Source organism: Chanos chanos, chromosome 5 (assembly GCF_902362185.1).
Source record: "Chanos chanos chromosome 5, fChaCha1.1, whole genome shotgun sequence".
Classification (NCBI taxonomy): Eukaryota; Metazoa; Chordata; class Actinopteri; order Gonorynchiformes; family Chanidae; genus Chanos; species Chanos chanos.
In genome coordinates this window covers 17,089,796-17,107,241 of record NC_044499.1, presented here as the reverse complement: position 1 = coordinate 17,107,241, position 17,446 = coordinate 17,089,796, and the positions used below count along the sequence as shown (strand labels likewise).

The window sequence follows — 17,446 nt, the reverse complement described above, 5'->3', positions numbered from 1 at the left end:
TGTTAGCATCTTTTTTTGGTTTATGTATTTATTAAAATGCTCTAAATTAAATATGTAACTGATGTCATTACAATTTACAGATTAAGTCTCCCAAGTACTGATTTAGAATGTTATCCAAAACTGGTCATTAGCCCCGATGAAGTCATATTTTTGCTTGTTGTTTCAGTATTTTTCATAGGCTTTAGACAACAAAAATGATCAAACTGCAATTAATTTAATGGGTGAGGTTGAGTTAGTGTAGTTATGTAATCCACAGACTTTGCTTTTCACAGATGAAGGTCAAGGTGATTTCTTATTACAGAATATAAGGCAATTAATCTTGTGACACATTACTAACCTCATTAAAATGGAGCTTTTTATCTAGGACATTAGAGGCATACTGTGGAATCCACAGCATTGAGCTAAAGTGGAATCATACTGATCTTTGTCTCAAGATATTTAGTATATGAGACTGAATGCTGTATTTTAATATATTTTAACATTTTAATTAGACCATTTTGTTTGTATGTGAACAATTAACCAAGTTGTTAAGATGTTGAACATTAGGTATCTTCATAGGGCAGTATGCAGGAGAAGCCACAAGAACCAAAACTACATTTTTCTCCTTGTTTTTCAGTGATCTGTTTTGCAAATTAAACATTCGGCCACTGAACAAAAATTTGTCTGTGGTTAAAAAACTCCACCAGTCTTAGTAATATCAACCTTGAGCAACATATTCATCAATTATAATGAAGAACCACTACTTATCCTCACCTTTAGAGCAACAATAACAAGCAAAGCAAACAGTAACACATTACAAAGACTTGCACTCTGGGGTTTTTTGTTTTTTTTTTGTCTCCTCGGGGTGGGTGTTTTTATAACCACACCCTTTCCTTCAAAGTGGGAGGGACCCTTGCCTTCCCTCCAAGAGCAACATCATCTCTACATTCCTGCCTGTGTACAGCACTCCCCGTGTCTTGACTGTAAACCATGCCTCAGTGCTGTGGTGTTTCTAAGGTGCTACATCAGAGATTTGAGAGTCATTGCACATAGCCAATCAGAGAGCTTGCAGCTTGTGTGGGGGCACAGTGTGGGTTGTAACATCTAAGAGAGAGTTTTTAAACACTCAGCTGGCACCGGATGAGAGTTTGTTCTAATAGGAGCCTTCTCTGGAGCCCCAACACAACTTTTCTGGAAGGAAGCGTGGGAGAGGGAGAAGGAGAAAGAAAAATACTGTGATATAGGAAACCATCCAGCTTCTTTTCTATGGATTGAACACTTATTCTGTCAGTTGGAGAAATCTCCCTCAGCTAAAGTCTTTTTATAATTTAAGTTATTTTGTACCTTTTGCTGCAGCAGGAAGAAGGAGTTTTCCATGGCAGTGCTATCCTTCCAACTATCATTGACATATAATTGAATTTAAAGTAAAGGACAACACAAAAGAGGATTAACTCAAGGAAAAGAGCCCAAAGAAGATCTGTAAACTTTGCCATCCTCCCAGCGGACGACAGGAGTTTTTTTAAAGGGCTTGCCAGAAAAGTTCTGTTCCAATGGCAGACAACACTGTGATTGAGGAGTCAGATTACTACCCTGGGAAAGATGAGTTGGACTGGGGATATGAGGAAGGTAAATCTGAAGTTCAGAAAACCTACATTCCCTCTCTGTTCTCAGGGTGAAGAAAAAAAAACCCTAGAAACTTAACAGTCACACCCATTTAAAGGGAACAATGCAGTGAACATTTCACTTAGTCAAACATTTATTAGATCACATTTTATATTAAGAGATTAGTGTACTGGAAATCAGTGGATGTACTGTGCATAAGAATCACCGGGCTAAAGTCAAATTTAGTTCTCCTTTGTATATTGTGATATACTGATTATACAATTCATGGCAAAATGACAGTTATGCACATTGCAAATAGGTACCATGTAAGAGTGTACACAGAAAGTACAGCCTACATACAAGACACAAAGAGAGTGTTCTCTGAAAAGTGAGACAAAACTGAGCGCAAAAGTTAATAATACTTGTAATTAGAAATGTAGGATGTTTAATATATTTAGTAACAAAGGTGAAGAGCAAGCATGGGCTTATACTCAACAGAAAGTTTTGACAGTGTGTCAGAGTTAGCAAACAGTGTAAGATTAATATGGTGAATTGTCACTTCACCATCGGCATGATGTATGAATGGCACAAAAAGTTGAGGAATGATCAGAAGATGTCCAAAGAACTAAATATTGTGAAAGAATTTTCTTGAAATGCTAACAGCTCATTATCTTTTGTAATTTACCGTTAATTGCCCATCTAGAATTTTCTGGAAATGAAGCAAGAAGTTTTCTGTTTCTCCTTGTATGACTTTTTTTTTTCTTTTTTTTTTTTTTTTAACTGTGATTCAAGCTTCAGTGTAAGTTTCATAAGAGATTTACCGTACAACTCAGTTGCGGAATAACAAGATAGTGAGGGCTTTGGATAACAGTCTTGATGTCGGCAGTTTAAAAAAACAGCATTACAGATGTATATGTCTTTTGGATCTTTTTAAAAAAAAATTTTTTTTTTTCTTGCATAATCATGAAACACTATTGCTGCAAACCCTTTTATCTTCTCAGTAAACCTGTACAACTTTGATGACTGACAGCAACCTTTTCTTGTCAAGTCTTTAAGGAGTAAAAGGAACACAGAAACACATATGTAAATACGAAACATGAGGACAAAGAGCAATAGAATGCAACAGAAAAGCGTAAATAAGGAAAAGAGGAAAGGAAGAGAAAAGGAAGCAAAAAAAAAAACCCTGAGAACACCCTGTATCCCCTTGTGCTTGCAATTCCTCCTGGACCCCCACGGTAATGAGATTGAGGCTATGGTACAGGAGCAGCCCTGATTTAGTTACTACATTAAGAACACCTAAAAGAACCTCTCTGTCACAGTGAAACCTACCATGTACAGCATGACAGAGCTTCTTATCCGTCTGCAGGGGTCATTGTGCCTGCAAACAGATGTAGCTTTAACCCTCAGTACACAAAATATACTGTTCCTTCCAAGGTGAAAAAAGACACCAAGGGCAGACTTTAAAATAAGATCTGTGGGGTTCTGAATGGAGACACCGTGGTATATAAGGAAACATATCAAGAGCAGCACAAAGAAGCGTTTCACAGTGTAGTGATATAATATCTACTCACACACTGTGACAGACTAAACTGATTGTTTTGTGACTGCTCTGTTTAGGAGTGGAATGGGGACTTCTGTTTCCTGAGGCGAATGGAGAGTATCAGTCCCCCATAAACCTGAACTCCAGAGAGGCACAATACGACCCCAAACTCTTGGACGTGGGCCTGACTCCTAACTATGTGGTTTGCAGGGACTGTGAGGTCATAAACGACGGCCACACTGTAAGGATCATGTTAAAGTCGAAATCAGGTACAGGCGACCACGGTTTTTCTGTTGTGAAGTGATCAGAGAATGAGTTGTTACCTAGCTCGCTTATGACTCTGGGTTTCTAGTGTAGCTTATGCGTTAGGTGAACTGCACTGCTGTAGAGACAAGAGCATTGTGGCTTTAAATTAATTGTGCACAAGCGTGTGCATGAAACATTTGCACGTTGTTAGGTTGCAACGGAACTTATACAGACCCCTGTGGGTAGATTTGTCAGATTAGCAAATTAAAAAACAATGAAGTTGTCATTCACATAAATGCTGAAGTTGTTTGTGCTCAGCTACACATCCTGTTCTCTTTTCTTTTCCTGTTGTGTTGGGTTCCTGTCCCAGTGGTGACTGGAGGCCCACTCCCCAGTGACCATGAGTATGAGTTGCACGAGGTACGTTTTCACTGGGGGAAAGAAAACCAACGAGGCTCCGAACACACCGTCAACTTCAAGGCCTTCCCCATGGAGGTCAGTGTCCCTTCCAGTCTGTTACTCTGTCAACCTTGTGGTTACCCTCAGGGCCACGTAGAAATTCCTCAGTCCAGAACCTCTGTTTCTCAAGGACAATAGCAACTGCTGTACACTTGATTTGGATACATTTTGAAATTCCTGTGGTAATTCTTCACAGTCTGCCTCTGAACCACAATTCCATCCTTGCCTTGACACTAATTTAGACAATTATATAAAAGAAAAGCATATAGTTTCTGTACGGTGCTCCTGAGTGTGGTATGTATATGAGTTTGAAAGTACAGTTTCCCTGAACCCTCTTCCGTGTCAATACAGACCACTTGCAATGGTCCTCATTAGGAGTTAAACTTGGTTTGTCGGAGTTCTAATGGAGTGATCTATTTAAAAGCTTTTACAACACACCTGTCCCCTGCACCTGCTGTGCTCTACAAATGTGCCACTGTCTCCTGCAGACCGACATTAGCCAGATAAAGAGCTCTTATCAGGGCATCACTTGTTGCCATGGTGCCTGCACTTCGGGCTTTGAGGCCATTAACAATCAAACCCATTCTTCACTGGCCCGTAATAATGGGACTCAAAAATAGCAGCATTGTATAAGATAGAGATCCTATTGTTGAGGCACAGAATTTCTGATACTTATATGTAAAGGTGTTCATTTTAATCAGGTGAGAGTCATATATCTATATATCTGCTCTCTCTAATCAAACATTTTACTCTATTTTCTCTACTTTTATATGCAGCCTTTGATGTTATGTATTGTTGTCGGGGTACATGTATGTTTGAATAATGATGTGATTGATGTTTTATGGATGTTCAGTGAAATGTCCGGTAACATTGTATGGGTACTCTGGAGACGCAGAGCTGCTTCACAAAACAAGTGTCAATATGTCAATATATCAATGTGTCTCCTAGCTCCACCTGATCCACTGGAACACCACACTTTTCAACTGCCTAGAGGACGCAATGGGCAAGAAAAATGGCATTCTCATCATTGCTCTATTTGTACAGGCAAGGTCTTAATCAAATACATGAATCTGTATCGTATTACATCACAATTTGCATTGATACATGTAAATTGATTTTTTGATAGATTCAATTCTTTAATTATAAAATTTAAGGTTTACATGGTGAAGTCGTATGAACTTATGTATGAAACTCAGAGGCGGTTCTATTTCCTTGCTCGATTAATATTGCCTTCAATGGTTTTCCTCTTTCTATTCTTCAAATCTTTGAAACACAATTTATTTTGAGGCTGAAATGTGATTTCTACAGATAGGGAAGGAACATCTGGGGCTGAAAGCAATAACAGAGGTCCTCCAGGACTTGCAGTACAAGGTAGGCTATTGATTAGGATTAGCCTCATGTTCTGTGAAAGAAGTGATAGCAGAGGAGATGAGAGATAAGTAAGAGGAATATTACCTACACATGGAATGAGGATCTGATGAAAAATACAGGTCACCCAGGGTCATTTTCATAACAGATTGCATTCACTCCTTTGCGACAGGTGTATCCCTGGAATGCCTGAAGTGATATTTCATGCAAGTGTCTATCAAGTAAATTAATGGGTTTCAGTCTTAAATTGTTGTTTGTAACCATGAAATATTTTTATTTTTGTATTTTTGTTATGAATTCTCAGGCAGATATTGGTGGAAGCCTGCTGACGTGTCAAAATTTAACATAGCAACATTGGTGATGATGTTGCTGTCTTGGGTTGTGAGGTGTCAGCAGACCTACTTAGATGCATGAGTTATCTGGAACAAAGACTGCACACACTGCAGTAAGACTGTAGTAGTATCATTGTACATGTTTATCTGTGTTATTCTTGCACAGGGGAAGACAAAAATAATTCCATGCTTTAATCCCAATACATTACTGCCAGGTAAGTAGTAACATATGACATTTTGTCAGTAAAGATATAGCCAACAACTTCATGGTAAAGTTTCAGCTTTGTGTGGTACTTAAAGGGTTTAAAAGAAATGAGTCTTGTAGTACACCTGCATTATCCTAGATTTATTACTACACATGTTTTCTTGGATTGGGGGTAGATTTCCCAGCACATCTTTTCTCTTATTTCCCGTTCACCACGCTTGACTGTTTCTCTGTGGATCCAAATCTTTGTGTATCCCCCTAGATCCTCTGCTTAGAGACTACTGGGTATATGAAGGCTCTCTAACCACACCACCATGCAGTGAGAATGTCACCTGGATCTTATATCGCTATCCACTAACCATCTCTCAGTTCCAGGTATGACCCATGGCACATTTCTACTGCATGCTCATAACTCTGTAACAAACAGTATGAACAGCAGAACAGCAACTAGGGCTGATTCTACTCAACTATAATCTACTTTCAATGTCTAAAGAGCTAGTGAGATGATTTTAACCTGGCTAAATTTATTAGCGGTAAAGATGGTTTAAAGACTGGTAAAGATGACATTGTTCTTTCGCGAGTTTGGCTCCAACGTGTACAAAAATGGTCGAATGTTAGCTGTGAAAGTTCTGTGTAGTTATGAGTAGATATGAGTCTGTGTAGTTATGAGTGATGATGTTTATTTGTCAGTGCAGATCGTGTGGCTAATGCTCTCATCTTAAGTTGCAACAGTAACTGTTTTTTTATGTTACTGAAGGCACAGGTGTGTCCTCTGATCTAATAAACACTGAGTGACTGTATAAAATTTGCTTGCCAGTTGGCCTTGTCAACCCCTCTGTTTGTTTAATTTTACTCTGCCAATGTTGTTATTGCATCTTATACTGTAGTATAAAGTCCAATAATACAGGACTGATGGTGAACATGTGCATCAAATTGTTTGCAGACAGCAAACATAAAGCCCCATATCAGAGTTAACAGCTGGTACACATGCTGACGTTCGTAAAATGAAATTTTACAAGAAGCAACATCCGCAAAGCTCTTGCATTCATGCTATTGTGTGAAAAAGCTGCCTGTCCAGCTAAACATTTCAGGTATTGCGAGATGTCTCAGAACACTGGAAATATTATGAATGAACTACTGTGTAGATTTTCCTTCTAAGGTCCCTGGAACGGGGTAACACTGAATGCACCTAAAATTTAGAGTTGTACCATGGATTTTTGTAATAAGACATTGTCGTTTACTTCTGTCATAATATTTGGCAAAAACACACCCTACCCATAATCTGGGAATGTTTCCTTGGTAACTTTGTCGTTATGACCTTGCAGATACAGTGTCAATTTTGCAGAATTCAATGATCTTTTTTTGTTCTCCCTCCTAGATAGAGGAATTTCGGAGGCTCAGGTCGCATGTGAAAGGAGCTGAGCTGCCCGAGGGCAACGATGGGATGTTAGGAGACAACTTTCGACCCACTCAGCCCCTGAGTGACAGGATGGTCAGGGCCGCTTTCCAGTAATGCCTCCACAGCAGAACCCACAGTACTATTGTCCAAGGGTAAATTCACATACAATTCATGGTCCGCTTTCCAGCTTTGTTTATTCAGTTCTGTTCCCAAGCCAATCTGTTTTGGATTGATTGGCTGACATAATGGCTCAGAACCGCCTTTTCCCGCCTTAAATCGGGAGCAGATGGAGACTGGGCACTCAACTGATTAACTGGGCCTATTGTTTGGGTTGTTGTTAATGTCCGCCTGCAGTCTCAGGTTGGAGTATCAGTTCTGCACTAATAAGGGGATTATCCTGGGACAGTCATGGAGGTTGTGGCTTTTCATGACCCAGGTGGTAGTCCCTGTGTAACAGCATGAGAAGCTGAGAGTGTTGTATGCAGAATCTGGAAATAGTACCTTAATGAAAATAGGCCATACTCTCCCACTGGTCTTTGGCACAACTAAACAATGGAGTGGTGCCAGAATCAGAGTAATGGAATAACCCAGTTCTCACTAATCTAGGACTAGATCTGGCATTGTGGAGAAGACTGACTATTTTAGTAGTCCCAGGAGAGCACCTGAGCCCAACTGCCTATTACTCATTTTGAAATGAGACTGCGAATGTTCTCAATTTAGGTCATGGTGATGCAGTGTTACCAAAATGAGTCCTGCTGATGCTGTAAGCTATACAGAGTCAAAAAGGCACCACGTGTTTTTCGAACACATTGACAGAAAGCACTATTGTTACGCTGTATCGCTGTGATCGTTTGTCATTTAATACAGTCAGATGGAATGGACAACAAAGACAAAGAATGAAACCCAGTTTAACGGAGAAAGTTAAGTTCCCCGAGGCCAGGATTAGGCTGCTCAAGGACACTCCTGCAACAATAAACCTGCACTGAGCTTTTTGGGAGGAAGAAGTGATCTTTTCCTGAGCTCCAAACAGAGATATTAAATAATCAACCCAGACACATCCTGATGGGTTATGTTCAGAAACTAATAATTCTAAGCAAATATGTTTAGAATTATTTGTCTTTAACAGAATGAGTGAATAAATCTACAGATTTAATTTATTGTATGTAGACACTATGGTTTTAGCGCTGTGTGTCAATCCGCAATTGATTTCAACTGGCAAACCAACTAATCGTTTTGCAACTTCTGTCTAATTTCTATAAGTTATTTCTCAGAATGATTTCCTCTAAATTATTTCCCAACTTTCTTTTTCTCTTAGCGCGGTGCCGATATTAAATGAACCTGAGATGGTTTTGCCAAATTTCAGATCATTTTGTTTGTTTTCGGCCTCAGATCATATTTCTTTCATTTGGCCATTACTTCTGTTGAAGACTTAGAGAAAGTGCAGAGATGCGCATACAGGCACAAGATTCCCTCTGTAGAAAGACCCAGGGAGAGGACATGTTGGGGGTTGAAGAAAGGACAGTAAGAGGTTGTTCAGCTGTAATGTAATATCCACATCGTCTCATGACTGTCCGTGTGAGGTGTATGGATGTTCCTTTGGAGCTCAAGATCAGAAAATCTTCAGTTTCTTCCTTTTTTGAAGAAGTCTGCTTCTTCTAATCTCACTGTGATTTTATTATCTGTGTATTTTTATGACAATACCGAACAAAGTTGTATTTTGCTATCTTTCAGAGATTGAGTGATTCGATTGGGAGTAGGAGTAAGGAGGAGAATGGCTCCACCATCCCACTTGATGTGAAAATGGATCTCTTGCACTAGACCTAGCTGAAGCCCAGGTTTGCAGTCTGAAGTCAGTAATGTGGCATTAACTGTAAACACATGCATCTGGTTTCATTTTTGATCTGAGATACAGTAGTATTTGGTCCCACTTGAGCCAGAAGGACTAGTCGGCTTGCAGAAAGAACTTGTAATCAGCAGTAAGTAGTAGACATAACTAATATAGCGGCGGAATATACTGGAACATGAAAATAATACTTACAGAAGTATTTGCTGAGGTGAAGAACAAACTGAACAGATATAGAGCAATTGTAGCATTAACATAGTTTTGTAGATTGGCTAGTATGACAGAACTGTAATATAATTATATGTTACTGAAACAGATTGTAGGAGAGTGAATGTAATGAAAACATGCTGAAAGCTGCACACAACATTTAAGAGCCTTCATATGGAACCTCACGGCGAGACAGGATTTTGAAACATTACATCCATGTGTCCATCTAAATTGAGCTTCGAGGGCTTGTTAAAAGTTTTGACAATATCAGAAAATGAGGTTTGGATTCATATTGTCTCTAAGCTATGCTGGGATCAGTTGTATAGATCTTCAGTAACACTTCCTGTTGTTGCTTATGAGCTATCATCAAGAGCTGTTATCTGTTACATTATTGATCAATTTTTTATCTGTCTATACTACCATAAGAAACTTCATCTGAAGTTCAGACCACAATATATGTTGTGGTCTGAAGGAGGAAACGTTGTTTGCTTGGGACGAAAGCTGAGCTGGACAGGCCTCAAAGACTTTACATTTCTGATAAGACAAATCAAAAGCCCTGGGTTTCCTATGACAACTCATAAAATCATGTTATCTAGATAATCACTGTTTTAGAAAACAGGACTAATTTCATCGTCATCCTCATCTTCGTCAACATTATCGTCGTTGTCATTGTTATCATTCTCGTCATCATCGTGGTCATCAGTCTCTCATCTCAGTGAAAGGCATTAGAAAAGTGAATTTAACTAGTTCCAATGTGTTAGAAGTAAACCAACGTCATACTAATTTAATTATGTAAACTGCTTCTTTTGTTTTCCTTTAGTACAAATTAAACTCATTTTGTGCTTCTTGATACATCTGTCAAAAAGGGGCACAAGAACTTAGAAGGAATAAAGTTTTGAATATCAAATTACAGCATCTGTTGAATCCATCATAATGTGTTTAATGTGGAATGTGCTTAAAACGTAGCATGATTTTGGGGTAATGCTTTAGTATAAGCTGCACTTTTATGTCCAGTGATTTCATGAAGTATTCGAATTTGACTCCTGTAAGTACGGCATTTTCTTGTCATTCTCGTAAGGGATCAAGTAACAAATAACAGGAACAAGATTTTTGATATGTGGCCTAATTCTTATTATGTCTGATGTTAATAAAAGGGTAAAATAATATGTGGTCATCCGTTTTCTGACTCGGTGTAAAAAAAAAAAGGCACAGCCGTGTCTCTGTGGAGCCGCGAGTTATTCGAGCAGTTATGTTAAGCTGATTCGTTTAGCAGTCAAGGCGTATACCAGACTCTCTCCCTCTGGCTATACAACTAAACTGTATGTGTCATAACGAAAGCAACCATCCCACTTGTCCAACAATGTTGGTCTGGCCCTTTGGTTTCTTTATCATCTCATAAGACTCCACCCTTTGTTGACAACTATTAGTCCACTGGAGCTTTGGAGCATGCTCCATTACTTGCAGTTTGTCTATTTTCTCTGTTGATTCTCTGTAACCTGATTCCTGTCTCCCTGATCCACCCTAAACTGAATACATATGTGACATAAATGGGTTCAGGACCAAACAAAACCCTGCCCACACTAACAGGGGCATGAAAGAAGTTGAATTATCACTCCCTCTATGTATTTGAAGAATTAAGGTACCAGACATACGTACAGGATACAAGCAAATTTTACTGATAAAAGACCTGTACAGACATTAAAAGTAATGTCAGTATTTGAAAGTTTTTGGTTGAAATGGTAACAAGTTCTCTACAGTAGTTCATTTCTAACTTTAATGGTAAAACTAGCTATAGGGAGCATAAAAGCCTCATAGTGCCCTCAGCTGTCTGTGAAACAAATGACATCACACAAGTGCACAGACGTATCAGCAAGAAATTCAAATGCATTCATTTTTTGGAGATGCTTTGAAAAATGTAATTCATTAAATGGTAAACAGAATTCCACTTACTCGCATCCACTTGATAAAAGACGGCATCACGAAATAACCCTTAAGCCATCATCTGGGAATAACAGAGAGCAAAGTCAAATTAAAAGCAAGATCATCTGATATTTAAGAGGGTTGAAATATGCATTTCTGTTGCAACTTAGACCTCCGTTTCTTTTTTTCATATTAATGTGGAATGAAATAAGAGAATGTTGACTTTCATCTTCAAAGCCTTTTTTTGAGGAGTAAATCGTATTGCTCTGACATCATAGTGAATGCTTAATTGGAGTAGTCAACCTAATGCTTCCTGATGTGTCACGCTAAATGAAGTGTTTCACTCCAGTAATCACTGAGAAGACTCACACAATGCTCATCAGACAGCTAATTCCTCAATCCTCTTATCGTTATTAAGTCTTGATTAGACGGAAATTATGGCATGGCAAATAAACAAGCTACAGATGTTAATATGTTAATAACTCCCCCATGAGCATTAGAAAGATTATAGTAATTGTTCGCAAATAAAATCACAAAAAAAAAAGAAACAAAAACAAAAGACATTCTTTCTCTCTTATTCTCTCTCCCTCTCTCTCTCTCTCTCTCTCTCTCTCTCTCTTTCTTTCTCTCTCTCTCTCTCTCTCTCACACACACACACACACACACACACACATGCACATACACACACAACCACAGATAGACAGACGCGAGCACACACACAAAACCACAGATATACAATTATACAGTTACACCAATGCAGTAAAATACACCACTTGTGCTCTTAGTGTTACTTCAATTTAATATAATGCTAACACACAGCCTCTGTTCCCAATGATTCTAACAAAGATGTAGCCATGGCAAATAAATGGATCCTCAATATTCTCATGTGTGCTTTACATGCTCTGCAAGAGCTCATTCTTTTGTGTTCAGTGCAGCTGGGGTAAACACTAGGAGATCATTCAAAGCATGGTGGGGCATGCATGAGGGCATGGTTTGAGGTTAGACCATATCCTTTTGACCTAGAATCTCACTGTCCCAAATCTGCCCAGACCATTTTTGATCAAACAGTCTACAACACTATTGGTCTAGAGAAAGACTTTGGTGTATAATGCTCTCCTAATGCTCATAGCATGGAAGAGATATATTTTTAATGTAGTAGCTGGGGGTTTTCTCACTGCTCCTCACACATGTAAAAATATATTTTCCTACTTTATTGTACATTATCAACTACTAGTGGTCTGGTTCTTAGAACTGAACAAAAACAGAGAGAATACGTGCACTGTTTAAACGGTGTAAATTCTAACCATCCACCAACATATCAAGGAACAAAGCAACTGTCAGTTTGCATCCTTTCGGTTAGGTTCAATAAACTGCTTCAATGTGTTGCAGTGTAGAGTACACAATGATGACATACTGTTTCATGATTTAGCCAGCAGGAGGAGCTCTGAGCACATGGTGGTGTTAACTGGGCAGAAAGTCAGGGAGAATGTTGCGGGCCAGGGGCCAGCTAATTGACTGATCAGCCATGGCCTTTCATGGTTGGGAGGGAAATATCAGCGACAAGGGACCATCTCATTTGACATTTCTATTATTCTGTCCCACTTGCTCGCAGGGTTAGATTTTTATTTGTTTAAAGGACAAGGGTATTGTGTCCAGATGAGGCCTGTGAGGTTTTTAGTTTAGAGATTTTAAACTAGACACAGTTATATTAGACATATTTCAGATGTTTTTTTTTTTTTTTTGCGTGAACAGTGATAAGTGTCCTCCAGAATGTGGAAGAGAAAAATATGACCATGGCTACAACATCATTTTGTGGTTTTTGTGAGAGGCCTGTGTATGCAATTCCTGTTTTTGTTTTCTAGCTGCTGCTCCCTAGCTGCCTTGGTTACAGTAAAAGAGCTCATGCATTAAAACATGGCCGTATAAAATCCACAGCAGTTCCTCATTGTTCGGATGGCGTAATTGCAGTGGCCCTAATTGATTTGTTTCCATAGCAAGAGATTACATGCTCCCAGATGCACCCATAAGTGCTGAGGTATCGCTTCCCCCCTTTGTTTTGCATTAATTCACAAGTTTATTGATGTCACTCCGTGAGTGACCTTTTGCCATTGCAGCTTTAGTACAATGAAGCTTAAAACCCAGACAGATGGTTGCTTCATGGACAAAGGGACAACACACTGCCCATCTAAAGCTGGTACACTGATCCATTCCACATTCATTCTCATTTAGGTCCTCCAAATCTACTGTATGTTGCTACAGAGAGAGAATAAGAGAGAGAAAGGTCCCTTTGGGTGCCCTCTGTACAGATACTAAATGACATTCTGCTTTTCATCTGCATGCAGGCAGGGAAGGCTAAGGGTTCAGAAAAGAACAGGAATTCCACAGATGGAAGAGAAAATCTCGGGGGTACCTGGTGCCCCAGGCTCCTACACCTCCACAGCAGACACTAAGATGCAGAACAACTGTGAAGAGAATTTAATGATAGGGTGAATGTAATGAGATAGAGAACTGTAAGCCAGAGAATAGACTGTATCACAAACTGTATCTATCTGGAGAGAGAGAAATTTAGTTCTTTGACAGCATAGGTTATACAGTGTTAGTCTGGTTGAAAAAATAAGTTACGTGAACACAATAATGAGAAGTACAATGACACGGCCAACAATGTGAATAATTAGTTCAGCAAAAATAAACAAACAAACAATCAAATCAAAACATAACAGCAACAACAAACAACAGTCCAATCAAGTTATGACCTTTGTTCACCTTTATCTCACACAAACACACACACACACACACACACACACACACACACACATATACATACACACACAGTGAGGCAGCAAGAGGAGAGAAAGAGAGAAAGAGAGAGAGAAAGAGAGAGAGAGGGGGAGAGAGAAAGAGAGAACATCTATTGTTCCATTAAGCTGGCCTAAAAATAACCATGGTTTCTAGCCAATGAGCTGTGAGTTGCTATAACAGCCATATCTTTATGCCAATGAGGGGATATAAGTGGTGCAGTATTTGCAGAGGAGAGGGAGATGGGGAAGACAGAAGAGAGGGGGGAGAGAGAAATATTGATCAATGCCAGTTAGAATGGAGTGTTAGAGTGTGCCTGATAACACAGGGTGAGGTGAATATGGACAGAATCCAAAACCTTTATTATCCGACTTCTCCCAACTTTGCATTCAATGATATACATGGTGAACAACCAAATATATCACTTAATATGTGTGTAATGTAATGAATATACATGCCCAATCCCACTAGTGACCACACCCCTTCCATCTTAGTTTGAATTATAAACCATCAGGTAATTATAATAAATAAAAAAGTCACTAAGAGCAACACTCAACTGAATTTGGATTGGGGTTAGAGTACCCCAGCTCTGGTGTTCAGGCAGGGGGTTATGCCTGCCCCAGGGTACTTGCCACCATCACCCACAAGTGTAAGTGTTTTGGGGCTTTGTGGGGTCTTGTGGACTGAGAGGACTGTTAGAGGTTACTGGGGAACCAATGGTCATGTCTGCTTCTGTGGCTCTGCCCTGGACCCTTCCTCAGGGACAACTTCAAGTCCAGCAATGTCCCAGAAGGGGCAATCAAAGGCCTGGCAGAAGCAGGCAGTAGACTTTGATCACCAGCTTGTTCTGGGAAGCTTTCCTGGTCATTAAATAGTCAACATGGCACCATCACACATTTCCATCCACCCTTCACTTTGTAAGAGAGTGGCTAGCACTCTTCCCAGATAGCACTTTACCTTTCCTGAAAAATCTCGAACCCACGCTGCTGAGTCAAAAGGCAGTTCCCATACTGTGTGACTCCTCATAAAGTCACCAGCCATCTTGTCCTGTTTGAGGAGCACTTTTACAACTTAGGCTTGAGGAGGTCCCACTTGGTGCAAACTTATCATTCGAACATAAGCCCTGCAGGCGAAATCCCAGTTGGGGTATGGCATGCAAAACTATATGAAGAGAACCTGATCAAGTGTGTTCTCAGTGTCCTTCCCATCATCTTACTTAATGTGTTCTTGATCATTTGGTTGGCCTTCTCAATGACACCTTTTGATGTGGGATGACACAACGCAGAGGTAAGGTGCCTAACACCATGCCTGTTGAGGAACACTTGAACTCTGAGCTGGTGAAGACAGCTGCATTATCTGACACCACTGCACTAGGCAGGCCATGTGTTCTAAGGACTTCATGAAAATCACCACTGATGTTGATTTTACTAGAAAGACCTCCAAACACTTTGAAAGGGCATCAGCTGACACAAGGTACATTTAACCAAAAATGGCCCATCTTCAACAATGTGGACACAAGACCAGGCTTTTCCTGGCCTTCCCAAGGACATACGGGAACCTCAGCCAAAACAGTGGCAGAATCTTGGAGGAAGTGTCCATAATAATTCAACAGACTTATATAGGCCTGCGATTCCCCAGTGTTCTGTGCTTCAGGAGCCTCCTTAATGGCCATCACCATTTTGTCCTGGGGCTGGAGCCCACTGGTTGTCACTATCTGTGGCCCAGATACTCCTCTTCAGGTGCAATGAAGACAAACTTAGATCATTTTAAGCAAAGTTCTGTCTCCTCCAGGCCTGACAAGACCTGCTGCATGTTCTCAGGAACTGTACCTCATTGACTCCTATTACTAAGATATCATCCAGATAGATGGCATCATGCTCAATGACAGCCAGAAGCTCTGGAAGGTGGCACAGGCTGATGAAACCCCAGTGGCAGAATTGGAAAACACTGTGCTAAGTGAGCTGGAAGCCAGTTAGAAGCTAGCTGTGCCAATGAACAGAAGAGGGAAGATTCACATGCTATTGTAGGACGTAACTTGGATGTAAATGGTAGGTCAAATGACATTACAGCAAAACTATGATCAAATTTTTGGGTTCATCAGTGCTCTGAGTGTGCCCCCATCACCCAATAAGAATTTTATCTGCATGACTCTTGAAGCTGAGTACAAAGTTACTTATCGAGAAAATGAAATAAACGAGACAAATTGTGTGTATTAAAAGTTCACCCACATACACAGAACTGTGAAGTGCGGAGCAGATGCTAAATTTCTCATCACGTAGTATGGATAGATAAGTTGGTATTAGCTTTCCAGATGATATCTGAATACCGTCTATCAACAAAACACACTAACAATGCACAGCATATTCTCCTAATATTAGCTTTTGGGAGCATTTACATTTGGAAATTACATTAAATTCATGAACCGGCAACTATTCAGAGGGAGAACTGGTTGGCGTGGAATAAATGAATGAGTTATAATGAAACTAAATTAAAATGGGGATGAGACATAATAGTTCTTTAAAATTTGATATCTCTAATAAATCTATGTATTGTAATAACCATTTCTAAAAGGATGCACAATCAGGAACATTGCAGGGCTGTGCTCTGACTCTGTCCATGACCACTGAAGACGCAAACAAACATGACAATGCAGGAGACAAAAGTCCTTTACTTTGAACAAAATAAGTTCAATAAGTTCAGCTCATAACAACAACAGCAAAAAAGAAACAGTCAAATCCACACTTTTATTTTAGAAGGTTGCTAATGACAATATAGAATCCTGTTCTTGTTGAAAAAGAGACTTGATGCAAATGGAGTGGCTGGAAGTTCTAGCAGCCATTCCTGGCAAGCAGCAGAGCATTATGTGGACAGATTGGAGCTGATACGTGATTGTGCGAGGGCAGGGACCCAGAAAATGGCCAGCCATTGAGACTAGGCTCTGGGGGGAGGACAATGTCCCATTCAATCGGTGAATGTGGCACAAGTGTTGATGATGAAATGTGAAAGGGAGAGAGTCTAAAAGATGGAATTTGCACTATGGAGCCAACCCAGTTTGGAATTTCATTGCATTCTGAACGTGCTGAGGCCCAGGCTTTGTTTGAGGGCCTTTAAACAGCTCTGTCTATGTTAACTAGTTCAGAACATTCATTTAGACAGAGGCTTGTGGGAAAGCATGTTCACAAACTTGACATTATCCCTCACAGACAACTGTTTGTGAATACTCAACACTATGAAGAACATTAGGATGAAAGCCACAACTTCACCCTGTTTGTCAGGTATTTACAGTTCGCTTTCCCAGAGAAATACACTGAAAAAGAACATTATCAGCCAGGTTCACAGGATTATGAGACTGTTAGATTTGATTTCAAAATGCAAAGGTCAGGATTTGCCTCCATTTGTGCACTAGAGTATATCATCAGGGATGACTGTTGATAATCCCAATATAAAGTTGAGGTGAATATCTTTTGCCTAGGATGAAGGTGCTGTGAGATAGAGACCGTCCTAAAAATGGTCAATAAATGCTCCAGTGGAGGCATCTTCTAGAAAGAAA

The 17,446-nt window shown here is 39.8% G+C and overlaps 1 protein-coding gene across 1 annotated transcript; it reads left to right on the top strand.

Annotated features, from left to right (window-relative positions):
- Positions 1 to 1,458: 1,458 nt before the first annotated feature.
- On the top strand, positions 1,459 to 9,034 carry ca8 (carbonic anhydrase VIII). The gene is made up of 9 exons (XM_030775705.1): positions 1,459 to 1,605; positions 3,199 to 3,390; positions 3,738 to 3,862; positions 4,775 to 4,870; positions 5,135 to 5,197; positions 5,693 to 5,741; positions 5,994 to 6,106; positions 7,110 to 7,282; positions 8,862 to 9,034. Exons 1-8 carry the CDS (start codon positions 1,530 to 1,532, stop codon positions 7,242 to 7,244), a joined length of 849 nt encoding a protein of 282 aa, XP_030631565.1. The 5' UTR covers positions 1,459 to 1,529; the 3' UTR covers positions 7,245 to 7,282; positions 8,862 to 9,034.
- The last annotated feature ends 8,412 nt before the right edge of the window (positions 9,035 to 17,446 follow it).